We start from the raw sequence: 27311 nt of genomic DNA, 5'->3' as shown, positions 1-27311 counted from the left end.
GCCCGAGACCTTGCCAAGAGCCAGGCAGACCCCTGCTGGCAGGTGGGGGCCCCGTAGCCGCGCAGGAAGCACCTTGCCCAGAGGCCCTGTCCCCTTCCCCTCTCAGGCCCAGACGCAGACCCGTGCTTCCTCTCCCAGGGACGCCGAGCCTGACCGGAGGGTGGGCGGATGCTCAACCTGCATCCCTTCTCAGGCCGCAGCTCTCTCTAGAGAAACAAAGGCTTCCTTTCTGTGAAGGGCCGACGAGACTCCCGAGCCGTGAGGATGGGGAAATCAGGGCGCTTTATTGACGGTGGCAACATACACGGCCCCACGCTTAGGTGCGCGGGCGCGGCAGGGCCCGCGCCCAGGCTGTGTGCTTCCCCTCGGGGCTCCTGGGGGCGAACTTCTCCTGCAGCTTCTTCCACGTGCCTTTATTCATCTCCTTAAACTCATCCAACGTATCTGCAAAAGGAGAAGACAACAAAAAACAGGTGAAGTGCAAAATCATTCCACAGGCTGGCCTCAAGGGCTTTCGCCACACACGCATGCCTCTCTTCACAGAAAAAAGGGTGTGCACAGCCCCAACTTCTGAGAAGCGAGCCAAGCAGGGTAACAGACAAATATCGCGAGTGTGGATGAGCACTGGTGTGCCGAGACCGCGTCCTGACAGCGGCCTCTGCTCACGTGGTCCCCATGCAGCATCCAAGCAGGGCCCGCTCTGCCCAACCTGAGCCAGGACACGGCGCTGCTGTGTCAGCTTTGCAACCCACGCATCCTGAGGCTCGACACAAAACTCGACCTGAGCCACAGGGGCTGTCTCCGTTGTACAGATGTGGGGACTTCAGGCAGAGTCGGGTAAGGGAACCTGAGCAGGCTCCACAGCAGGAAGTGGCAGAGCTGGGGTCTGAACCCAGGCACTTACGTCCACCCACGCCACGGGGATGAGCAGACACCCTCGACTCCAGGAGGGAGCTGGGCCTGAGCCCCCGTCCCCACCCACCATTTCCACACTGGGTCCCCTCAAGCAATCAGCTTCCTCATCTGTGAGCCTCAGGTTCCTCATCTGTGAAGTGGAGACATAAACACCTTCCTCAAAAGTTGGGAGCTGTATTTTGGAGTAATTTCACTGATTTCTGACTGTGCTGGGTCTTCGCTGCTGTGTGGCCTTTTCTCTAGTTGCAGTGTGCAGGCTTCCCACTGGGGGCGCTTCTCTTGTAGCAGAGCACGGGCTCACGGGCTCTGGAGCACAGGCCCAACAGTTGTGGCTCGTGGGCTTACTTGCTCTGAGGCACGGGGGATTTTCCAAGATCAGGGATTGAACCCGTGTCTCCTGCATTGCTTCTGCATTGACAGGAGGATTCTTTACCATTGAGCTTCCAGTGAAAAGTGAAAAGTTGCTCAGTCGGGTCTGACTCTTTGTGACCCCATATACAGTCCCTGGAATTCTCCAGGCCAGAATGCTGGAGTGGGTAGCTGTTCCCTTCTTCAGGGGATCCTCTCAACCCAGGGATCAAGCCCAGGTCTCCTGCATTGCAGGCGGATTCTTTACCAGCTGAGCCACCAGGGAAGCCCCACAGGTTGTGACCTTTAAAGGAAATAATGGAGGTGATGTGCTTGGCACCTGGCCCACATTCAAGAAAAGGTGGCCATCTTCATAGATGTGAAGGCAGCAGGAGGCAGAGGGGCCTTCATTTAGAAACACACATCTACCCCTCCTCCCCACCCCTCAGCGACCAGGGCAGGGCTTCTCAGTCTCAGCACCAGCGAGGTTTAGGGCCAGGGAGCTCTCTGTTGCAGGGCAGACCCGGCACTGTGGCAGCATCTCAGCCTTGACCCACCGGACGGCAGTAGCAAACTGCCCCTTCCTGCCAAGCCTGACAACTAACACAGTCTCCAGGCGCTGGCAGTTTCCCTTCGAGGCAAAATCGCGTCCTAGTTGAGAACCACTGGTCTAAAGTCTCTTCAGGGCTGAAGTTCTATGATACCTAATTTTACTTGTATTTTAAATTTAGATTTTCACATTAATATTCATAGCCTGGATTTCCATTTCTTAATGAAATTTATGGAGAAAAAAGAATAGCTGTTCTGAACAAAAAGGTAACTTACATTATTACAATTATTGTCAGTGGACTCCCGACTAAATTAGGACCTGCACTGTACCCCAGCCACGAGCCCAGCATCCTACCCCGACTTTTCCAGAAGTCCAGACTGCCTCATGGGGCACAAAACGGGATGCCGTGGGCTCCCTGTCCCGACAAGCCCTGATGCTTCTTCAGAGACTCCGGGGACCCCACCCCAGGGTGGACACACTCGGGACGGACACGCGGTCACATGTCAGCGTTTCCAGGCCCTCAGACCCTCACTACAGACAGCGCAAGGTGCTCTCCGGGCCTGCCAGAGGAGACAGTCGGTAACCTGATTCCAGAGTCACAACAGAAGTGTGAGGCTTGCTGTGAAAGCTCATCAGCCAATTTCCCAAGGCTGAGCTCCCCGCCGCCCCAGAACAGGCTGCAGCACAGGCCAGTTGGGGAGGTCTTGCGTCTCCCCTCTTGGCGTCCCTGTTCTCCCCCAACCCAGCGTCCCGAGGGTTAACAAAGAGGCTGAGCTTCTAGAATTCCTTTCTATTCTGATTTCAAGTTCAAACTTTGCTCAAACTCTTTGGGGCCCTCACAATAACACTGTGCATCAAAGCCTGTAACTACATGGGCCTGGGGCCAGGGGGATATACTCACTTGGATATACATGAAATTGCCAGTTAGGTGATTTTGCCTGGCCAAAGTGTCTTTACCCTAGTTTTTCAGAGAGTACTGTAATAAAAATAGGATCAGGGTCAACACACAATGGCAGATGACACCACTAGGTTTTAATCTGTTCAGATGGCTAAGAGTTTTCTGGAAGCCTAAATCCTCAAACCTTAGTGGCTGAAGGGTACCAGAGAAATAGGAAACAGAAATTTCTAGAGTACCAGAAGGCAAATGTTTCAGGGCCATGGCCTCCCAGAAAAGGTTAGCCTATTTTTAAATGCAGTGTCCTTGGCAATAAAAATAGTAATTTTCCAGAACCTGCCTGTTTCAACCCAGGCTCCCCCTGCCACCACCCGCCACGTGCCCCTCCAGTGACAATGGAGATGGGGAAGAAGGAGGGGCTGGGCGAGGCAGGGTATTTCCTTTCTTGTTAATCAGGGTCTGTCAAGGACTCCAAAACAAACCTAGTTAAACCCGTATCTAACCCGCAGTCCATGTCCCCATACACGTCCACTGAATGGCTTTTTGTTTTAATTAAAACCCTCATTGTTTATAAAGCCCTCTTAGGACCATAAAAATAAAATTATTTTCCTTCCATCCTGATTTCAACTACTTCCATTTGGCAAATGCATATTCCCCTGTTCCCTGCTGCCCAGTCTTGAATTTAAAAGCTCTGAAGATAAATTTGCTTTTTTTAAATAACGCCTTTGACCTTCTCCATATTCTATGACCAAAAAACATGAGCCCTGTAGCTTCAGAATTTCCTGTGGGCTATTCCACAAGACTTTTCATCAAGCAAAGCTGTCTTATTAGATGATTCCCTGTGGCCACTCAAAAACCCATTTGCAAACCCACCAGAAACAGCAGCAGCCGCGCCTCCCATACCTGTGGACAGGATCAGCTTGTACTCTTCCAGGGACAGGCCGCTGAAGCTTGTGTCTCTGGGGCGAGGGTACTGGTCACAGGGGCAGAGAGGAAGGGGGGAGAGGTTAGTTTCATGGCATACCCAGGGCCCACATCGTGGAGAGAGGCGAGCTCTCAAGGGCAGGCCCTGGGTGTCCAGAGGCCAGAGGGAGGGGAGCAGCGCCACCTGGAGGCCACACCAGCGCCATCCCGGCTCCGAGGCGAGCGCGTGGCTTGGAAGCAAGCCGGCGCCTGAGCCTCTGGAGACCCAGGCTGGGTCGGGAGGGGCCCCCGGGCAGTGCCATGCTGCTGCTCCCAGACCATACTTTGGGTCACGAGGATTTGGGAGAAATCCCCTTTTCATGCAGACTAGGCCTTCGGCCATGTGTATTTGTGGAGTTACTGAGCACATTTTTCAAGACTGGGGAAGAAACACAGTGGAATTTGACAGCAGACACATCAGGGCTGAGGAGAGGCCCAGCGTTTTCTGACAGGACTTCCTGGTCACCTCAACTTTGTCACCAGTGTGGTAGGAGGGTGGGCAAATCTGTGCGAGACCCAACAGCTGTCAGACATGCCCAGAAGCACCCCCTGGCATACAAAACGTGGCTTTTCTTCAAAACTGCCAACAGCTTTCATTTAGGTGACCTAAAAGCCTCTACCAAGTGCCTTAGTTGGCTTGAAATTACTGGTTACATTTGAAAGTAGCAAAACCACAATTCTACACAAAACATCATATAATCAGATTTCCCTCACTCTTACTGGCTGTCTCCAGTCAGAGGGCTGGGGACAGAAAAGCCTGTGGCCCACTCACCTTGTGTTTGTAGTAGTTTGAATGGAGGCGTGCCAAGCTCTCGTACATCTGATCACAGGCTTCAGGCTCTACAATCTGAAAAACAAAGAACCCTGAGAGAGTGAGCAAACGTGCCCTGCCCGCACCGGCCTGCACTGCGTACCTTAAGGAAGGACCCCACCTAAGCCAGGCCTTCCCAGGAAGCAGGCCTGCAGCGCGTACCTTGAGGAAGGGCCCCACCTAAGCCAGGCCTTCCCAGGAAGCAGGCCTGCAGCGCGTACCTTGAGGAAGGGCCCCACCTAAGCCAGGCCTTCCCAGGAAGCAGGCCTGCAGCTCTGTGCTGGCTTCTCCGACCACAGGTCCTGCTGTCAGAAATCTCCTTTTTGGAATAACGATTCCACCTCAGCAACCCCCCAACCTGCAGAAAAACTCAACCGGCAAATCAACATTTGTGGGGCACCCGTGATGTGTGAATCAGCCAGCCACCGAGGCGGGAGGCGTGCAGTGAAAATCCAACATTGGCAGGAGCGCCGGGGGCAGTGCAGGCTGCGAGAAGGCAGAGCAGGTGCGTTCCCGCGTGCCCCAGTGGTCGGCAGGTGACGGACGTGGGGCTAAGCGGGGCTCTGCAGAAGGCACAGGAGTTGGGGAGGGTGGAGCGAGCCTTCCCGGTGGAGGGGCCGCCTATGCCTCAGAGTGGGCCGCCTGGCTGCGGGCCTGAGCATGCACGGGAACAAAAAAGAGAGCTTTTTGAGTTAAACCTTCACAATACAGATTCTCTTATGAAAGGCCAAAAAAAAAAAAAAATCATCTGAACTTTCACCTGTGGTGAGTAGGGAGCTGCTGAATTTGTTTTAGGACGAGACAGGTGAACTGAGGAGAACCGAGAGCGAGCGCCAGTCAGGCGCTGTGAGGAAGGGCGGGGCAGAAGGACGCCCTGCACACAGAGGAGGAAGGTGGCCCCCTGGGAGTTCCAGGGAGGAAGGGCGACACTCGGAGGGGACACGGGCTTTCCCCTTTCATGCCTCTTCCTAGTTTTCCCTTCCTTCTGCCTTTGCCAGTATTCAGCTACAGTTCCTTAGGTCATTCTGCCAAGAATTCTGAAAGCTCCCCAGAATGAAACTTTCTCTTCAATATTTTCTCCCAGAATTTCCAACTTAAATCCTCTCTTGAAGAAGAAAGAACATGAATAAGTCTGCAGGTAAGTGTTAAAAAGGGAGCTCTGCTCTGCCTCCACGTGCGCGCCAGACAGCGTCCCCACTTTACGGCGGACAAAGAAGACAACCCGTCACCGAGTCCTCCTCGCCCCACCCCCAGGTCAGGCCACCTGTCAGCGGGACGCCCGGGCAGCCACGTCAGAAGAGAAGAGGTGAGGGGCTGAGGAGGCAGCCAGGGTTTGCTGAATAATAACCAAAGGCACTATTTGGATGGATCAGGGTTAAAGGGCTGAAAAGAAAGAACGGATGGAAAAACAGGAGGCCAGTGACTGAGTTCTGATTCCCCAAGGCAGCGCTTTCAGACAAAGTCCAGCTAGAAAAGAACCTAGCGCGCACGTTGCGGGAAGAGCATTTTGAACGTTCTGTCTTTGGCAGGGCGTGCAAAACCAAGAGCTAACCAGACGGCAGATGAACAGAAGGCGCAAGGCGCAAAAGGAAAAAGAGTAACACCAGCCAGACTTCTAGCGACGGCTGTGTAGACTGTCACAAGGCATTGGATGGATGTGTTCACTTCTAAACTGACGAGAACTCCGGTACGCCCCGCCCATGCTGGAGCAGGTGTCCGTGGCTGTGGGCAGCAGCAGGGTCAAGCCACCGTGTCTGGATCCCGTCACTTATGAGCTCTGGGGTATCGGGCAAATCATCCTCTCTCCTGACACTTAATCTCCTGAGAATGACGACATTCTCTCATATAACCACAGAACCATGAGCAAATTCAGGACATTCAACATTGACACAACACTTCTACCTACCCCAGCGTCCATATTCCAACTCTGTCAACTGTCTCAGTGAAAATCCTTGCAGGGAAACAGTACTCTAGGCCCAGGCTTGCCTCCAGCGCTACCGGCCACATTTATTTCTCTTGCAGCCAGGACACCTCAGCCTTTCTTTGTCTTTCCTATATTGACATTTTTGAAGCATACTGGCCAAATTAACCCTTCTTTTAAAAGAAAAGATAACGATATTCCCTATTTCTGAGGGTGATGTGAGGGTAAGTGAGGTAACGCCTGAACTGCTCTGAATTCAGGGCCTGGGACGCTAGCGAAGGTGGTTACTATTAGTAGTCAACAGTTACAGGAGACACAGGCCTTCACTGCACTACCAGGTGAAAGAGAAGACTTCAGGATGAGCCCCGCGACAGCGGAGTGAGGGTGTGGGGAGGGCACCCCGACGCCACTGGCGGAGCCAGGAAGACCCACCTGGGATCCTGGCGGGGGCGGGTAGTAGCCCCCACGGGTCGGGTGCCCTCCAGGCACGGGGCCGGCTCGTGCCCATGCGGAGGGGACATCAGTGGATCAGTGCTGCTGGTACGGCTGAGGCGGAAGTGACTGCCGAAGCTCCGCTCCAGCCTTGGTCAAACCTCCAGTCTTGACCCTGATGGCTCTCAGTGGGCCCCAAGTGCTCCACGGTCACCCCAGCAGAGATCACACACCGACCTGTCTCTGCCAGGCTAGCGGCCGCCTGCAGCACCTGTTCCCCGCCTGTAGGCCCCGCGTCCTGACCTTCCCCTCCTGCACCACTGACCACTGTCCCAACCCAGCTCTCACAGTGTGACTCTGGCCAGCACCCCGCCTGGCTACCCCGGGCACAGACCGCCGGCGTGCTGCATCCTCCCCAGTCCGAGCTCCCACCAGACCCTCGCCCTCAGGGTCCCGCCAGCAGGAGTCCCCGCCTGCCCCTCCTCTGAGTGCGATGGTGACTGCGAGCTGGAGGCCTGCTCAGCCACCTCCTCTGTACCCTGGGGGGAGGGCAGGGGGTCCCCTTGCTGCCCAGCGCTTCCCACCTCTGGCAGAGCAGGAGAGCAGAGGGGAGGGACAGGGAGGGGAAGGGGTCACCCTGCAGTGCACCGTTCAAACAGCAAGGCGACCCTCTGGGTTCCCTCGACCTTTCAAAAGTCTTTCAGTGTTAAAAAGACAGTCTCCCAGACACTTTCCGTAATGTCTGGAGCTCACTGAATAATCTGACAATCACCTCTAAATGACCAACCACCAAAAAATGAACTTGTCATTCAATTTCCCATTTGAGGTCAGAAGGTGTCTATACAAGGCCGTAAAGGTAGCTCAGTGGAGGTGATGGGAGCTGAGGTATGGCAGTTTCTGGCCAGTTATTACCGCCTTAGCAGAGATGGAGCCACGGCCAATTCTGGGGTTCTAGTCACACCCAACCCAAGCTCGGCAATTACAAAATAGTCTTATTTACTACTTAAAAGTACATCAATAGAAACAATTCTCTAATTCCAGAAGCCTTACCACACGCCCACATCCTACACTTTACTCACAGATTTCAGCACAAACACTGAATTCTGAAACACTTTCCCCTGATGAGGTGTACTGTGCACTTTAGGAAGCATTCTCACAGACAATCTTTAAATTACCTGATTCTGATTCGCGCCTAATGAGATTACGGACATTTCGGGACTAACAGCAGCACTGGGTTTGAAGAAGGCAGCAAGGGATATTGTGGGAAATCCAGCTCTGCCCCCTAAATGTGAATGAAATAGATGTTCAGCTGACAAAGTGTCCTCGATGGCTCTATTTTCGCTGCCTTTGCATTTCCCCTGCTCAGTCGTCAGTAAATTTCTCGTTACCATATTAAACTTCTACACACATGAATCTACACGGCTGCCGCAGGCACCGACTCCGATTTTCAGCACCGAGTTTCGGGTGGCGACAGCAGCTGCCGCAGCGGCCCCTGTCCTCGGCGCACAGAGGGATGCATGAGCACTCTTGGGAGAGGGCGCTGCAGACTGCTTTGCCAATTACGGTAGGGCTGGATCCAGTCCAGGAGGATCGATGGAGAAAGGCTTCCATGACTTGGTAATGAACTTCCGAAATGAGTTCATCCCGTTATGGGAGTCGATTCCCTTGAGTTCAACTGAAAATCTTTCTTGAGCACCTACTATGTAGAGTGCTCTGCTAGGCGGCTGCCAGGGGACATAAGACCCAGCCTCAGCTCCAGAGAAGTTGACGATCAAGCTGAGACAAGATACACACACAATAAAAATCAAAAATGACCAGGACAGACTGTAACTGAGTGCCAGAGTTACAGGAGATCAGAGGCAGAAGCTGGAGAAGAGGCCTGGTTCCCACGGCAGGTGTGGCAGGGAAGGTTTGGGTTTCACTGCAGTGACAGCTGAGTGATAGAGTCAGAGGCGCTCACTTTGAGGAGTACAGACTTCAGAGCTGGACTCAGTGGAATGGGGATCAGAGGCACTGGGAAGAAGAGGCATGAAAAGCCAGGGGACAAGCACGGTCCAGGGTCGTAAGTGGCTCCAAGGAGTGCTTCAAGGCCTGGGAAGCCACCAGATTCCTGACAAGCCCTGTGTCTGTGCCTTCAGCCACAGGGCACGAGGTTCTCAAAGGGTAAGAACCACCGAGGGGCTTCCCTGCTGGCTCCACCTGCCGATGCCAGAGACACGGGTGTGAGCTCTGATCTGGGAGGGCCCCACATGCCGCAGAGAGACTGAGCCTGGGCGCCACACTGTGAGCCTCTGCTCCACAGCCTGAGAGTCGCACCCCCGAGCCCACGCGCCACAACCCCCGAGCCCACGCGCCACAACCCCCAAAGATCGATCACGTGCCAGAACACCCGAAGACCACGCGCCACAACCCCCGAGTCCACGCGCCACAACCCCAGAGACGACATGCCACAACCCCCAAAGATCACATGCCACAACCCCCGAGCCCACGCGCCACAACCCCTGAAGATCACGTGCCACAACCCCCGAGCCCACCTGCCACATCCCCAGAAAATCACGTGCCACAACCCCCGAGCCCAGGCGCCAGAACCCCCAAGCCCAGGCGCCACATCCCCCGAGGCCACGCGCCACAACCCCGCAGATCACGCGCCACAACCCCCGAGCCCACGCACCACATCCCCCGAGGCCACGCGCCACAACCCCTGAAGATCACGTGCCACAACCCCCGAGCCCACCTGCCACATCCCCAGAAAATCACGTGCCACAACCCCCGAGCCCAGGCGCCACCATCTCTGAGCTCATGTGCCACCACCCTGGATCCCAGGTGCCACCACCTCCGAGCTCACACGCCACCACCCCCGATCCCAGGCACCACCACCCCCGAGCCCAGGCGCCACCACCTCGAGCCCAGGCGCCTCCAGCTTGAGCCCACGCGCCAGAACTCCACGTGCCCTAGAGCCCATGCTCGGCATAGAGAGAAGACACTGCAACGAGGAGGCCGTGTGCTGCAACCAGAGACAATCCTGAGTGGCAACAAAGACTTGGCACAGCTGAAAAAAAAAAAAACCACTGGGGGCAGAGATCAAGATGGCGGAATAGGAGGAAGTTGAGCTCATCTCCTCCCACAAATACATCAAAATATCTCCATGTGGAACAAGTTCACAGAATACCCACTGAACACTGGCAGAAGATCTCATATAACCAAAGCTGTAAGAACAATCACCATATAACTGAATAGGATGAAAAAATAAAAATAAAAGGAATCAGGACAGGAGGAAGCTTTCATTTCAAAGGGAAAAGGTTCCCTTACCCTGGGAAGCCCCTTCACTGACTGGGAGGCCCATTGGAAGACAGGGAGCCTCAGAGGAGAGTGCAGTGCCGGCCCGTGGAAGGCAGGAAGAGGGAGACAAGCAAGACAGCGTGGCAACCTTGCTGCACTTCCCAGCCCCCCAGGACACAGGCCTGCTGGCGTGGAGAATGGCTGCGGCAGGCACTGGGCCTTCAGAGGGCTCCCCTGGGCTGTGCAGAGGCAGCCCACAGGGCCTGCAGTGTGGTCTGAGCTGCAATGGCAGGGGGGTGGTGCCCCAGAAGCCACCCCTTCAACGTGGGGGTGGGGACGGCACGAGCCCGCCACAGCAACCTTGCTCTCAGGGTGTCACAGCGGGCACGGCTCTGCCCCGAGCTCTGGGGCTGTGCAAGTGCCAGTGGCTTGCCCACAGGTGGGGGCGGGGCTGCAGTCTGAGCTGACTCCTGGCGGGTGAGTGACCAGCAAATTTATGCCGGCAGCAGCATCTAGGGGCCATCTGAGCCGATTAATGGCGCTCCCCCAGCGGAGGCAAGGCTGGAGCACACATACAGGGGAGCGGGGCTGACATCTGAGCTGATTCCTGGTACTCCCACAGCAGAGGTGGGGCCAAGGGCAGTGCCAACAACAGTGTGCTCTCAGAGCATGCACAACAGGTGACAGGAAATGCCCCGGGGCACACGTCCCGGGAGACAACTCCTGCGGAGGAACACACAGCAGCTCCTTTTCCAGTGGAGCACGCCAGTCCCACCGACCTCACGCCACAGCCTGCAACTGGGTTTGGGGCTTCTACTCCAACAGCTGGGGACTAGACCCTGCCCCTAAGAGGGCTGTGACAAGCACAAAGCACAGAGGAGGCCCTGCCCAGCACCCAGCGCAGGCTGTGGTCACCACAACAGCAGCCACACTGCCGTCAAGGGGGCACGGGCCAGCACACGTGAGGAAAGACACGGCAGGCATCCGTAACAAAGCAGCCCTCACGCCAAAAATACTCGACTCACACAGGCCACACAGGGATGGTCCCATTTAAAACCAGCTGCTCATGATCACAGTAGATGATCGTTTTCTCTAGATTCAGAGTCACAGTAATCTAAGTAAAATAAAAAAGCAGAGGAACCATTCTCAACGTAAGAACAAGAGAAATCCCCTAAAAGACCAAACAATGAAACACACCTCTCCAGTCTACCAGGTCCTGGGTTCAAAAGAAAGGTAAAGAAATGGTCAAGGAATTAAGAAAGGCGATGGACAGAAATGCAGGTAACTGTCACAAGGAGCTAACCTCAGATAAAATGGCAACCCACTCTAGTACTCCTGCCTGAGAACTACTCGGACACAGGAGCCTGGCAGGCTACGGCCCATGGGGTCACAAAGAGTCAGACATGACTGAGCGACCAACACACAGTGTTAGATATGCAGGTGATACCACTCTAATGGCAGAAAGTGAAGAGGAACTAAAAGGCCTCATGATGAGCGGGAAAGAGGAGAGTGAAAAAGCTGGTTTAAAGCTCAACCTTCAAAAAACTAAGATTAGGGCATCCAGTCTTCATGGCAAACAGGTGGGGAAAAAGCAGAAATGTTAGGGAAAGCACACTGACTCAAGCTGCCCACCCTGGCCAGCCACCACAGTTTTACGACAGGAGGCCCTGGTGAGGAACACGGAACTAATGAGCCACCACCAACAGGGAAAGTTTGGGAAAGGTCAAAAAGGGACACCACGTGCCCAGCCACCTTCCAGAATCCTTCTCTCTGGCATCCATCTTGGCTGAACAAGGCGTGCACCACCAGGAAGGACTCTGAGTCAGAACAACTGGCTAAAGACAACCCGGAAGCTAATCCCATCACCATAAAACCAGAGACTGTGAGCCACGTGGCAGAGCTGTTCTCCTGGGTCCCCTCACCCCACTGCTCTCCGCCCGGGCGCCCCTTCCCAATAAAGCCTCTTGCTTTGTCAGCTAGTGTGTCTCCTCAGATAATTCATTTCCGAGTGTTAGACAAGAGCCCACTTCGGGCCCTGGAAGGGGTCCCCCTTCCTGCAACAGAGACAGTGGCAGACTTTATTTTGGGGGGGCTCCAAAATCACTGTGGATGGGGACTGCAGCCACAAAATTAAAAGACACTTGCTCCTTGGAAGAAAAGCTATGACAAACCTTGACAGCGTATTAAAAAGCAGAGACATAACTTTGCCAACAAAGGTCCGTCTAATCAAATCCATGGTATTTCCAATAGTCACGTACAGATGTTAGAGTTGGACTATAAAGAAAGTTGAGCGCCGAAGAGTTGATGCTTTTGAACTGTGGTGCTGAAGAAGACTCCAAGAGTCCCATGGACAGGAAGGAGATCAAACCAGTCAGTCCTAAAGGAGATCAACCCTGAATATTTATTGGAAGGATTTATGCTGAAGCTGAAGTTGCAATACTCTGGCCACCTGATGAGAAGAGCCGACTCACTGGAAAAGACCCTGATGCTGGGAAAGACTGAAGGCAGGAGGAGAAGGGGATGACAGAGGATGAGATGGTTGGATGGCATCACTGACTCAATGGACATGAGTCTGAGCAAGCTCTGGGAGATGGTGAAGGACAGGGGAGCCTGGCGTGCTGCAGCCCATGGGCTCACAAAGAGTCAGACACGACTGAGGGACTGAACAACGATGATCATAAAGAAGAGGCAATCAGAATCAGAGAACTCAGCTGCCGAGATGGGAACGAAGCTGAAGGCAGCAGCAGCAAACTAAGTGATGCAGAAGGATGAGTGAGTGATCTGGAGACTGCCAACCACGAACCGGCACTCGCCAAGGGCATACCACCTGAGCACCACCCCGGCCTCTGCCGTCGGCCTCTGTGGAGACGGGACCCCGAGCTGCTGCAGCTGCTGACCTTCCACACGCCCTGAGGGGAGCTCAGGGTGGAGAGGGGGCACTCTGTGCTCCAGGGCAGCTGGTGGAGCAGGTCTTTAGACAGTAAGGTGTTTGCAGGAACTGATTTCACAATCCCAGCCCTTGCATCTCTTCATATCTAGAAAAGCACCAAGTCCCTTCATGGTGACATCAGCTCCTCCTGACGAGCAGAAATCCTTTGGTAAAGTAAGCACTTAATTGCATTGAACTCCCCCTTCACCAAAATCTTATATATTGACCTAACCCACTGCCTCTTTGCAGCAGTCTCTCAGAGCTATCTGAGAGAGCTATCTGAGAGAGCTATCTGAGAGATAGTTATCAGAGCAATCTGTCAGCAGTCCTCATTTTGCCCCAAATAAAACACAACTGGCAACTCTCTCATTATACATCTTTTTAGTCAACAAGGCAAAATAACAGAAATCAGCTAGAATGGCAGAAAGACAAATGGAAAAAAAAAAAGAAAGCAACACATAAGGCTTATGGGATACAAAGCGTGCCAATCTATGCATAAGGATTTGAGAAGAAGAACGTTAAAGAAATTATGGCTGAAAACTTGCCAAACGGGAAGAAGGAAGCAGATATCGAAGTACAGGAAGAGCAGAGGGCTCCAAGTAAGATGAACCTGCCAAGACGCATCATAATTAAAACGGCAAATTTAAAGATACAGAGAGAACTCTTCAAGGCAGCAAGAGAAAAACAAGAGAGTAAGTTACAAGGGAACCCCCATGAGTATCAGCTGATTTCTCTGTAGAAATTCTGCAGGCCAGAGGGAGCAGCAAGATATATTCAAAGTCCTGAAAGGCAGAAACCTGCAACCTAGGGTACTCTACCCAGCAAGATCATTATTTGCAATAGAAGGAGAGAGAATGGATCTCTCAGACAAGCACAAACTAAAAGAATACAGCAATACTTGGACCTATCCTGAAGAGAGTATTGAAAGGTCTTCTCTGAATAGAAGAGAAGCAAGAACCTTTAGGAAAGGGAAAATCACTATAGAAAAAGCAAAATATATGAAAGGATTGTAGATCACTTCAATAAACCAAAACATACATTAAAAAAAACCAGAGAAAAAATTTGTGAAAGCAATTATAACCACAGTGAACAACAAAAGGATGAACATGAAAATGTAAAATAGGACATCAAAGTCACAGCATTCTTATTTGGGAGAGCGGAATAAGAAAGTGCGGATTCTTTTGGTTTTGATGCATTTGAGCTTATACGACTACTGGTCTAAAGCAAACAGGTACCATCGAACCATAAAAGGAAAAACAAAAAGACAGGAACAAAGCAGCAACATAAAGTCAGCTGGAAAACCAGGTTTAGAACGGCAGTGAACACACACCTACAGACAATTACCTTAAATGTCAGTGGACTAAGTGCTCTGATCAAAAGACACAGAATGGCAGACTGGGTAATAAAACAAGAGCCTACAGCATGCCGAACAGCCACTTTAGGGCGAAGGATAAGCACAGGCTGAAAGTGAGAGGATGGAGAAACTATTTCATGCAAACAGAAACGACAAGAGTGGGGGGTCACAGCATCGTAAGACAAAACAGACTTTAGAACAAAGGCCATAAAGAAAGATGCCCAGGGACACTATATAATGATAAAAGGGTCGATACAAGAAGAAGATATACTTAGTAATACATATGAACCCAATATAGGAGCACCTAAATAAATAAAACAAATTCTAGCAGACATAAAGGGAGAAACTGATGGGAATACAATACTAACGAGATTTTAACGCCCCTCTGACATCTACCAGTAATGCTGAAGAAGTTGAAGTTAAACACTTCTATAAGACCTACAAGACCTTCTAGAACTAACACCCCAAAACGATGTCCTTTTCATTATAGGGGACTGGAATGCAAAAGTAGGAAGTCAAGAGATACCTGGAGTAACAGGCAAATTTGGCCTTGGAGTAAAAAACAAAGCAGGGCAAAGGCTAACAGAGTTTCGCCAAGAGAACGCATTGGTCATAGCAAACCCTCACAAGAGAAGACTCTACACATGGACATCACCAGATGGTCAATACTGAAGTCAGACTGATTATATTCTTTGCAGCCAAAGACGGAAAAGCTCTATACAGTCAGCAAAAACAAGGCCAGGAGCTGACTGCGGCTCAGATCATGAACTTCTTATTGCAAAATTCAGACTTAAATTGAAGAAAGTAGGGAAAACCAGTAGATCACTCAGGTACGACCTAAATCAAATCCCTCACGATCACACAGAAGTGAGAACTAGATTCAAGGGATCAGATCTGATAGTCAGAGGCCTGGAGAACTAGGGACAGAGGTTTGTGACACTGCACAGGAGGCAGTGATCAAGACCATTCCCAAGAAAAAGAAATGCAGAAAGGCGAACCAGTTGTCTGAGGAGGTCTTACAAATAGCTAAGAAAAGAAGAGAAGCGAAAGGCAAAGGAGAAAAGGAAAGATACACCCATTTGAATGCAGAGTTCCAAAGAACAGCACAGAGAGATAAGAAAGCCTTCCTCAGTGATCAGTGCAAAGAAATAGAGGAAAACAACAAAATAAGAAAGCCTAGAGATCTCTTCAAGAAAATTAGAGATACCAAGGGAACATTTCATGCAAAGATGGGTACAATAAAGGACAGAAATGGTCTGGACCTAACAGAAGCAGAAGATATTAAGAAAAGGTGGCAAGAATACACAGAAGAACTGTACAAAAAAGATCTTCATGACCCAGATAACCACGATGGTGTGATCATTCACCCAGAGCCAGACATCCTGGAATGTGAAGTCAAGTGGGCCTGAGGAAGCATCACTACGAACAAAGCTAGTGGAGGTGATGGAATTCCAGTTGAGCTATTTCAAATCCTAAAAGATGATGCTGTGAAAGTGCTGCACTCAATATGCCAGCAAATTTGGAAAACTCAGCAGTGGCCACAGGACTGGAAAAGGTCGGTTTTTATTCCAAACCCAAAGAAAGGCAATGCCAAAGAAAGTTCATACTACTGCACAATGGCACTCATCTCACATGGTAGAAAAGTAATGCTCAAAATTCTCCAAGTCAGGCTTCAACAGTACATGAACTGTGAACTTCCAGATGTTCAAGCTGGATTTAGAAAAGGCAGAGGAACCACAGATCAAATTGCCAATATCTGTTGGATCATCGAAAGAGCAAGAGAGTTCCAGAAAAAATCTACTTCTGCCTTATTGGCTACGCCACAGCCTTTGACTGTGTGGATCACAACAAACTGTAGAAAATTCTTCAACAGATGGGAATACCCGACTACCTGACCTGCCTCCTAGAAATCTGTATGCAGGTCAAGAAGCAACAGTTAGAACTGGACATGGAACAACAGACTGGTTCCAAATTGGGAAAGGAGTACATCAAGGGTGATACTGTCACCCTGCTTCTTTAACTTATATGCAGAGTATATTATTCGATATGCCAGGCTAGATGAAGCACAAGCTGGAATCAAGATTGCTGGGAGAAATATCAATAACCTCAGATATGCAGATGACACCACCCTTGTGCCAGAAAGTGAAGAAGAACTGAAGAGCCCCTCGATGAAAGTGAAACAGGAGAGTGAAAAAGTTGGTTTAAAACTCAACATTCAGAAAATGAAGATCATGGCATCTGTTCCCATCAATTCATGGCAAATAGATGAGGAAATAATGGAGACAGTGAGAGCCTTTATGTTTTGGGGCTCCAAAATCACTGCAGATGGTAACTGAAGCCAAAGACGCTTGCTCCTTGGAAGAAAAGCTATGATCAACTGAGACAGCGTATTAAAAAGCAGAGACATTACTCTGCCAACAAAGGTCCATCTAGTCAAAGCTATGGTTTTTCCAGTAGTCATGCATGGATGTGAGAGTTGGACTCTAAAGAGAGCTGAGTACCAAAGAACTGATGCTTTTGAACTGTGGTGTTGGAGAAGACTCTTGAAAGTCCCTTGGAGATCCAACCAGTCAGTCCTAGAGGAAATCGACTCTGAATACTCACTGGAAGGACTGATGCTGAAGCTGAAGCTCCAATACTTTGGCCACCTGATGCGAAGAACTGACTCACTGGAAAAGACCCTGATGCTGGGAAGGATTGAGGACAGGAGGAGAAGGGGACGACAGAGGAGGAGATGGTTAGATGGCATCACCAACTTGATGGACATGAGTCTGAGCAAGCGCTGTGAGTTGGTGATGGACAGGGAGGCCTGGCGTCCATGGAGTTGCAAAGAGTCGGACACTACTGAGCAACTGAACTAACTGACATCAACGGACAGATCTCCCAAACGGAAAACCAAGAAGGCAACAGAGATCCTAAATGACGCAACAGAACAGTCAGACTTAACTGATATTTTCAGGACAGTACATCCAGAAAATCAGAATACACGTTCAAGTGCATGTGGAGCATTTTTAGGATCGATGACTTACTAGGACGTGAAACAATCTCCACAAATTTAAGGGGACAGAAATTATTCCAAGCATCTTTTCTGACAATAACAGCATGAAACAAGAAATCAACCAAAGAAAGAGAAACGGGAGGGAAAAAAAAGATTACACTGAGACTAAACAAGAGGATACTGAACAACCGGTGGGCCAATGACAAAGTCATAGCGGAAATTAAAACAAACCTTAAGACAAATGACGATGGAGGTGCAACCAGACAAAATCTACGGGACACAGCAAAAGCCATTCTTGGTGGAAAGGTCACAGTGATGAAGGCATTCCTCAAAAAACCAAGAAAAATATCAAATTATCCAACATGCCACTTAAAAGAATTAGAAAAAGAAGAACAAGCAAACGTAAAGTCAGAAGAAAAGAGACTGAAAACCTCTGGCTAGGCTCACCAAGAAGAAAAGAGAGGGGACCCAAACAAAGAAAACAAGAAATGAAAGAGGAGAAACGACAACTGACGTCACAGAGATGTAAGAAGCCGAGAGAGGACACCATGAACAGTTTATCTGCCAACAAACTGGATAATCTAGAAGAGATGGATGTTTCTAGAAACACACAGCCCACCAAAGCTGCATCAAGGAACAGGTCATTTGTTTTGTTTTTTGGTTGCACCGTGTGGCTTCTGGCATCTTAGTTCCCTGACCAGGGACTGGACCTGGGTCACGGCAGTGAAAGCTCCGAGTCCTAACCACTGACCACCAGGGGGTCCCCAAGAGGAAATAGGTAATTTGAACAGACTGATCACTAGAAGTGAAACAGAAGCTGTAATATAAAAAAACTCCCTGCAAACAGAAGCCCAGGGCCAGACGGCTTCACTAGGGAATACGACCAAACATACACAGAAGAACTAATACTGGTCCTTCTCGAATTCTTCCAGGAGACTGAAGAGGAGGGAACATCCCCGAAGCCATTCCATGAGGCGACCATCACCCTGACACTAAAACCAAAGGCCCCACCAAAAGAGAAAGCCTCAGGCCCACATCTCTGATGAATACAGATGTGGAAAGTCTCAGCAGAATACCAGCGGCACTTCCCTGGGGGTCTCGTGGTTGAGCATCTGCCTGCCAATGCAGGGGACACAGGTTCGACCCCTGGTCTGGGAAGATTCCACATGCTGTGGGACGGCTAACCTTATGTGCCACACCTACTGAAGCCCGCAGGCTTTAGAGTCCGTGTACCGCAAGTACTGAGCCCGTGTGCCACAAACACGTAAGCTCATGTGCTCTAGAGCCTGTGCTTCACAAGACAAGCCGCTGCGATGAGAAGCCCGCACACTACACCCAGAGAGCGCTCTCTGCTCACCAAAGCCAGAGAAAGCCCATGCACGGCAACGAACACCCAGCGCCGCCAAAAATAAATAAATGTTAATTAAAAAAAAAATACTAGCAAACCAAATCCAGTAACACGTAAAAAGGATCGTACACCATCATCAGGTTGTATTCATCCAAAGTTAATAAGAATGGCTCAACATATGCAAATCAGCGTGCTGCTGCTGCTGCTAAGTCACTTCAGTCGTGTCCGACTCCGCGCGACCCCGTAGACGGAAGCCCACTAGGCTCGCCCGTCCCTGGGATTCTCCAGGCAAGAACACTGGAGTGGGTTGCCATTTCCTTCTCCAGTGCATGAAAGTGAAAAGTGAAAGGGAAGTTGCTCAGTCGTGTCCGACTCTTCGAGACCCCATGGACTGCAGTCCACCAGGCTCCTCCGTCCATGGGATTTTCCAGGCAAGAGTACTGGAGTGGGGTGCCATTGATACACCCCATAAACAAAAGACAAAAATCACATGATCATCTCAATAGGTGCAGAAAAAACATTTGATAAAATTCAATGTCCACTCATGATTAAAAACTCCTATCAAAGCAGGTATAGAGGGAACATATCTCAACATAATCAAAGTTTACTTATGACAAACCCACAACCAATGTAATACTCAACAGTGAAAAGCTGAAAGTGTTCCCACTAAAACCTGGAACAAGACAAGGATGTCCACTCTTACCACTTCTATTCAACATAATATTGGAAGTCCTAGATACAGCAATCAGACAAGAAAAATAAAAGGCATCCAAATTGGAAGGGAAGAGGTGAACTGTCATTGTATGAAGAAGATATGATCCCCCATACAGAAAACCATAAGACTCAACACAAAAACTTCCAGAGCAGATAAATGAAATTAGCAAGGTAGGGCTTCCCAGGTAGCTCAGTGCTAAAGACCCCGTCTGCCTATGCAGGAGCCATGGGTTTGATCCCTGGGTTGCAAAGATCCCCTGAAGAAGGAAATGGCAACCCATTCCATTATTTTTGCCTGGGAAATCCCATGGAAGGGTAGCCTGGCAGGCTAGTCCATGGGGTTGCAAAAGAGTCAGACACGATTTTGTGACTAAATGAAAAAAACAAAGCAGGATGGAAGATTCAATGTACAGAAACCAACTGCGCTTCTCTACACTAACAATGAAACATCAGAAAGTAAAAAAAAAAAATCCTGTTAAAATCTCTTCAAAAAAACAAAACACATCCTAGGAATAAACCTGACCAAGGAAGTGAAAGACATATACGCTGAGAACTATAAACACTGTGAGAGGAAACTGAAGATGATTCAAAGAAACGGAACTATATCCCATGCTCTTGCACTGGAAGAATTAAAATTGTTAAAATGGCCATGTTATCCAAAGCAATCTACAGATTTAATGCGGTCCCCATCAAATTACTCATGATATTTTTCACAAAACTGAAATAATCCTAAAATTTATCTTTAACCATAAAAGGCCCAGAATTTCCAAAGCAATCCTGGGGAAAAAGAACAAAGCTAGAGGCATAACCTTCCCTGCCTTCAGACAATAATACCACAAAGCTACAGTAATCAAAATAGTATGGTACTGGCACAAAATCTGACATGTACATCAGTGGAACAAAGTAGAGAGCCCAGAAATAAACCCATACACGGGTCAATTAATCTTCTACAAAGGAGGCAACAATATACAATGGAGAAAAGACATTCTCTCTTTAGCAAGTGGTGTTGGGAAAGCTGCACACCCTCCTGTAAATCAATGACGTTAGATTACTTCCCTATACCACACACAAGAAGCTCAAGATGGCTTACAAAGTTAAACCTAAGACATGATACTATAAAACTCCTAGAAGAGACATAGACAAAAGAAGAAATAAACAAGCAGGACCTAATCAAACTTACAAGCTTTTGCAAAGCAAAGGAAACTATAACAAAATGAAAAGACAGCCTCTGGACTGGGAGAAAATCCGCCCAAACGATGCAACCGACAAGCACTTAATTTCTAAAATATACAGAACAGCTCATACAACTCAACAATAAAAAACACACAATCCAACTGAGAAATGGGCGAAAGACTAAACAGACATTTCTCCAAAGAAGTAATACAGACAGCCAACAGGCACATGAAAAGATGCTCAGCATCGTTGATTATTAAGAGAAATGCAAATCAAAACTAAAATAACGGATTATCTCACACGCGTCAGAATGGCAGTCATCAAAAAGCCTACAAACAACAAATGCCGGAGAGGGTGTGGAGAAAAGGGAGCCCTCCTTCGCTGCTGGTGGGATCAGCCCCCATGGAGAACAGTATAGAGTTTCTAAAAAACTAAAGAGCTGCCACACGATTCAGCAATCCCACTCCCAGAATGTATCTGGAAAAGACTAGAACTCTACTTAGACAAGATGCTCGCACGCCATGTTCCCGTCAGCCAAGACGCGGGAGCAGCCTGAGCGCCCATCCGCAGAGGAGTGGGCAGGGAAGACGCAGTGCAGCCGCGCACTGGGGTGCTGCCAAAAGAGAATGGAATAAGGCCACCTGCAGCATCATGGGTGGGCTCAGAGATTACCACCCCAAGTGAAGCCAGCCACAGAGAGACAAGCGTCTCTTACCTGTGGAGTCTAAAAAATGATGCGAATGCACCTATTTATAAACAAAAACAGACTTACTGCATAGAATACAATCTTAAGGTTCCCAAAGGGGAAGCAGGGGAGGGACAAATTAGTTTGGGATGAACAGATATACAGTGCTATACCTACAACAGATAAACAAGGATGACTACACAGCACAGGGAACCATATCCCGTATCTTGTAGTGACTCCTAAGGGAAAGGAATCTGGAAAGAACATACATAGGTATGACCGAGTCACTTTGCTATATACCTGAAACAAACAGACTGTAAATCAACTATACTTGACGAAAAGAACTGACTACATCTCGGCCAGCTTAGGAGGCAGTGGGGAGAGGCCCTCGCTGGGCCGGAGCAGGTGCTGGGGTCCGGTGCCGGGGGGACACAGGCGATCAGAGAAGAGCGAAGGCCTCACCAAGCTGCGCTAGTGCAGGAGGCAAGAGGCAGACCCTCAGATCTCTAGGGGGGCCCACTGACAGCGGTGGGCAGTCTAGCTCTCCAGTGGGCGCACCTACATCTCTGAACACGCCTAGGAAACTGCCAAGCCTCGGTCTAAACACCACCTTAACCCCCCCCAGCTCCATCAGAACCAGGGGAGAAAAAGAGACGGAGATACCCGCATCCCCTCTCAGGCCTGATTCCATCATGGCCGCTTTGCAGTGGGCTCAATATCACAACTAAAAAATTGTACAATCCGCCCTCAGGTCATGCCTCAGTCACCAGAGGAGCCACACGGTGGGCGACGCTGGATGGCGGCCCCTGCCAGCAGACGCCACACTGAGCCACAGACCCAGGCCTTGACTGGATGACTGAGGAAACAGGAGAGAAAACCTTTCAGTTCCCGTCTGAGGAGTTGGATGTATCACCTACATTACCGCCACCCCCCAAAAAGTTCAACTCCTTTCAAACGGGGCTGCTATTATTTCAACTTGGGTATTTAACTGAACTCCCTGGTGGGTGAGCCCCTTCCTGGGTGGCTCCTCCGAGCTGAGCCCCATTCTAGTTAAGTGGGCGCTGCCAGGAAGCCGCCTGTGCGCCTAATGAACTCAGAAGGGCTGGCGCCTTCCCCTGTACTTAAGTCAACAATTACTCTTGTTGTGCCACCTTCTCCCGTGTTGTGATTCTTTTATTAATCTCTTGGTGCTACAGGAACATGCCCGCTCTTAAGGAAACTGGATTGAAAGGAGGCAAAATCCATAAACATTAACTTTAAAAAACTGCACAATAGAACAGAGGATGAAAGAGGTGTTAAGCAGTGTTCTCTCTTCCCACCAACCCCTCCCTCTTGGTGGGCTGAGGGTGGAGCGGACCATGAGATTCCCTAGAGGGCAAGCTGCAGGGGGACAGATGGAGGCGGCTATTTTTGTGCTCTGGCTTCGGGTCTGAAGGATTAATTTGCTTTCTAGGGGTTCTGGCTTTTCTGTGCTCCTATCCCACCTGAGGACAGTCTTTCCCCATGTGCACTGGGGAGGGAGGGGTTGGGCCAAAGAAAAGCAGGTGGGCAAACTGAGAGGTGTTTCATTCTTTGCCCAAACTGCCCACGGGCCAAAGAGGTTCTGAGCAGGAAACGAGGGGAAGGGAGGGCTTGAAGTTCAGGGAACAGGACCCCTTTCTAACAAGAAGAAATAACTTGGGAGGAATGGGAGCTGAGGAAAGATCAGGCACAAAGGAAACCACGCTCCCTGTCCTGCCGCTTAACTCCCAGGGACTCCAAATAAGTCACTTTTCTGATTTCATTTGTTTGCAAAGTGACAATAGCAGTGGTGACCTCACCTCAGCCGCACTAAGGATTAGACTAGATGAGCTCTCGCACACAAGTGTGCCATGCATGTGTTCAGCGTTCCCGTTCAGATGCAGGGAGCCACGAGGCCGAGCGCAGGACTGCCTGTCCCTCCCCTCTACGGGAACAAACACGCTGCAGAGGAGAGCCTCCCACTCTGGTCCTGTCTTTCCGGCAACTGGCAAAACCAAGGGGGAGATCCACACCGATCAGCTGACTGGGTCGAATGTCTGCCCCTGGCTGCCAGTTTAATGAACCACCTTTCTTTCTCAAGGTCTTTATAAATGATTCGGGGGTGTCAGTGGGAGTGACTCAACGCTGCTCTCAATTCCAGCAAGGGACTACTTCTAAAAATTACCGCAAAGATTTACAAAGCCTGGGAGCATTCTCAGGCGACAGAAGGATGAGGGACCACGACAGTGGTCCTGAGTAATGTGCCTGCTGCCATCGTGATGCACTGGTTCACTCTACCAGGGACACGTTCATCAGCAGCTCGGGAACCATCAACCAAGCCATGAGTCACATCTGCAGCCATGACTCAAATCTGTGGGCCTTCTACTCTTCAGAACCGTCTCCCTAAGTGATGACAAGGGATGACAACCCCACAAGAGAAAGCTCAGTCCTCTTTTTCTGGCTCCTCTTACTCTAACAGTCAAATGGTGACTGTCAGACTCTCACCTTCCCAGGGTCTAACCTCTGGCAGCTTCTCTGCTGGCTGGTTTCACCACTCGAATTTTATCAGCGTTAAGTCACGTGCCTGCCCAACCGTAACCTCCCCGGTGATAAGGACCAGGTTCTGTCCCTCTTCTGCCATTCCTGCAGTTCCCCACAGAGTGAGCGCTCAAATTAATTCTCACCCTCAGGACACAAACATTCCCCCGCTCTTCACTACCTCTCTCCACCTACATCTGCTTCATCTGCAGCTGCATTCCAGCGATGTTCCTCTCATGAGCCATAATCGTAATTTATTTACCCATTCATTCATTTACTGAGTGTCTTTTATGTGCCAGGAACTATGCTAGACGCTCTGGGGAGAAAGATAAAAATAGCACCATCTCTATTCTCAGGAAGCTCACACTGAAAACACAGGGGGTGCAGAGCCCTAGAAAGACTACAGGATTTGCAGAGTTGGAATAGTTATGACTCCTGCCTTCAAGATCTTTATACTCTGGGCCAGTGAAGACCCCTGGAATGAGCGTGAAGGCCCTCATTGTTGTGAGACCCTCACCCCATTCCCGAAGCCCTGAACCAGACATCCCGTCCACGCCCACCACCCAGTCAACACTTGGTTCCTGTGATGCCACTGGGCATGTTGTCCTTGTTCCATCAGGGTGGCTGGCTTGACTCTGGGCTGGACTAAGTTCAAAAAAGGCAATGTTCCTGCTTTGACAGGTTGTGGCCAAATTTTTAAAAAGTCATTTCTTCAGAATGTGTGTGTCCGTACATATCACATCTCATGCATCTGACCTCTTGCCTGAGCCCCAGGCTCAAATATCCCACTGTCAACTTGATATTTGCACTTGGAAGTAAATCCACTTCGCATCTCACGTTAAACATGTCTAACACCAAATTCAGGATGCTCTTCCCACACCCACCTGCTCCTTATCTTGCTTCTTCCTCAGCTCAATAAACAGCACCACCCTGCACCCAGTAGCTCAGGCCAAAACAATCTATCCTTGGTTCCTCTTCCCCTTTACCCTACATCTAATAGATCAAAAAGCCCTGCTGATACAACCTTCACATTGCAGCCCAAGTCTGGCCACTTCCATCTCCTGTGCTGTTATCTTATATCCAAGCCCCCACCATTTCCTGTCTGGGCTACTAGAGGAGCCTCCTCTCCAGCTGTTCCTATTCTTGCCTCCCTATAATCCATCACTGATACAACCAGCATGGTCTTAAAAAAAAAAAAAAAGAGTACATTAGGTTACATCAGCCGGCTGACTAAGCTTCCAGAATAGCTTCTCTCTGGTATTTATGATAAAATCCAACTCCTAACCAGAGCCTGCCTAGAAGATCCTATGATGCCTGGCTCTTGTCTTCTTCTGACTCACACCTCTTAGCAAATGCCATTTCACTCACTACCCTTCAGCCACTTGGGCTTTCTTTTTGCTTCCTGCCTCAGGACCTTTGCACCGCCTGAAAGAACACCAGGTGTCTTCACTGTTGGCTCACCGTCTTCCCTTAGGCCTCATCTATGTCTCACCTCCTCAGTAAGGCTTATCTATCATACCTAATATTTCCCTTTTACCAGGGTACTCTATCTCATACCCATCACAGTACTCATCTAGACTGTCCTAGGTATGTCTACTTGCTTACTGTGTCCTGAACTAGGACGTAAGCAAATTTCAAGTGGGCGGGACCTCATCTAATTAACTGCTGTCTCCCCAGCACCTGGCACAGTTCCTGGCACATAACGGGTGCTCCATAAGCACGTGCTATGTGAATGAACAAATCCCAGAGCCGCAGCCCTGACCTGGAGTTGAGAGCAAGAACACAGGTCCACTACTCACACCCAGGGGCTGAGCGTGGGGACTCAAACCTGCCGCATGGGTTACGGGGGCCCAGGAGACACACCAAGACTTAGCGGGCATCCTGCGGAGGTCCTTAGACAACAGCTCAGTCACTGAGCAACACTCCGAGGTACTGGCATCGTGTCAGGGGAGCAACAAGCCTATGATTGTCATCACCTAAGGCCGGTGCCGCGGGGCAACCTGGCTGCGCCCTGAGTCATCGAGAGCGTTTAAAAACAGAAGCCCTAGAGATTTTGATTCAGTAAGGTCGAACGGTCCCAGGCTACAGGTTTAAAAAGTTTCTTTATGAGCCTGCAAAGTGCAGCCGTGAAAGCGCCCAGCAGCAGCCAGGGTCCCCGCTCTCCGCGGGGCCTCGGGCGTTAGGGGGCTCCCGCGCACGTGCGCCCGGGCAGCAAAAGCGCGCGCATGCGCACGCCAGCCGCCGGCCGCTCGTGGCCCCGCCCCGCTTCGGCTTCCTCTCCCCTCGCCCCGACCGCCTCCCCGCCGCAGGCGGGCCCCACAGCCTGATCACCTGGGTGTTCTCTCCCTCCCGAAAGGCCTGCGCTACCCGCTGCCGCAGATAAGCGCCCAAGTCCCGGCCCCGTTTGGTCTCGTCCACTGGCCATTCCTCACACAGCTTAAGAAACCGCCGGTAGCGGCTAGCCGCCATGTTAGGCCCCGCTTGACTCCGCCCCTGAGGGAGGAGTCGGCGCGGACAGACGGCGCTTGCGCACTAGGCGTCGCCAGCTTTCCCGAAGAGGCGGGCCGGGAGGGACGAGCGAGCATGCGCCGCTGGGCGGCGCGCTTGCTGCTCTGTGGGAAGGGCGGCCGCTCGCTTGCCTCTGCAAGTTAATTCAGTGTTTCTCCTCCAGGAACTAGCCCAGCTCCCAGGGGCTAATCAGTCGCGTAGTATCCTAGGGATAGCTTTGCTCTTTTGCAATGACTGCACAAGCTCCAGACTAAAATAACCTTCCTCTGAGACCTCTGATAATTTGCATAACGGATTATTTTTGCATGTAAATACAGGTTCGAAGAAGATGCGTTTGAACTTAACCACGTGGCATGCACAGGTGGCTCGCACATCACTCCCCCTCCCCGCCCTTCTCTCAGCCCCTGTACTTGTCGCTACCACGTGGTTCTCTGCCACGACTCCCTGAGTGCTCCTCAGCCCTCGTCCCTTTTCCCCCAGCTCCTATTGGTATCCTTCCGATGGTCCCCTCCCCTAGCCTGCCACTTCTCCCTGCTTGAGCAGTATCTGCTGGGTTGATTCAGTTCGAAAAACTTGTTCTACCAAGCCGTCTCCTCTACATCTCCAGATGCATGTAATGTCCAGATTTTTTTTTTCCCTAAAGATACCTCCCCTCTTCCAGATTTTCCTTAAGGAAAACTGAACCTTCTTTTGCGTTTTTACTGTCCTGCATTTGGGCGTCCCAGGTGGCTCAGTGATAATATATGCCTGCCAGTTAAGGAGATGCTGAAGAGGTGAGTTCAATCCCTGGGTGGAGAGGATCCCCAGGAAGAGGAAATGGCCAGCCGCTCCAGTATTCTTACCTGGGGAATCTCATGGACAGAGGAGCCTGGCGGGCTACAGTCCATAGCGTCGCAGAAGAGTTAGGCACGACTGAGGGACTGAGCATGCACGCGTGTGCATGACACTTG

General features: G+C 50.5%; 1 protein-coding gene across 2 annotated transcripts; it reads right to left on the bottom strand.

Annotated features, from left to right (window-relative positions):
- On the bottom strand, positions 264–26367 carry LOC102170832 (ubiquinol-cytochrome-c reductase complex assembly factor 2). Of its 2 annotated transcripts, none has more exons than XM_013973846.2 (4): positions 26185–26367; positions 4444–4518; positions 3582–3681; positions 264–444 (listed from the first exon to the last, which is right to left on the bottom strand). In XM_013973846.2, exons 1-4 carry the CDS (start codon positions 26320–26322, stop codon positions 317–319), a joined length of 441 nt encoding a protein of 146 aa, XP_013829300.2. In that variant the 5' UTR covers positions 26323–26367; the 3' UTR covers positions 264–316. The 2 variants fall into 2 exon arrangements, with proteins under 2 accessions (XP_013829300.2, XP_013829301.2); XM_013973847.2 differs by having other exon boundaries at positions 3612–3681; positions 26185–26364.

The sequence above is a fragment of the Capra hircus genome, chromosome 23 (genome assembly GCF_001704415.2).
Source record: "Capra hircus breed San Clemente chromosome 23, ASM170441v1, whole genome shotgun sequence".
Classification (NCBI taxonomy): Eukaryota; Metazoa; Chordata; class Mammalia; order Artiodactyla; family Bovidae; genus Capra; species Capra hircus.
Note: the sequence above shows the minus strand (reverse complement) of the source record. Positions and strands in the feature narration are given on the sequence as shown.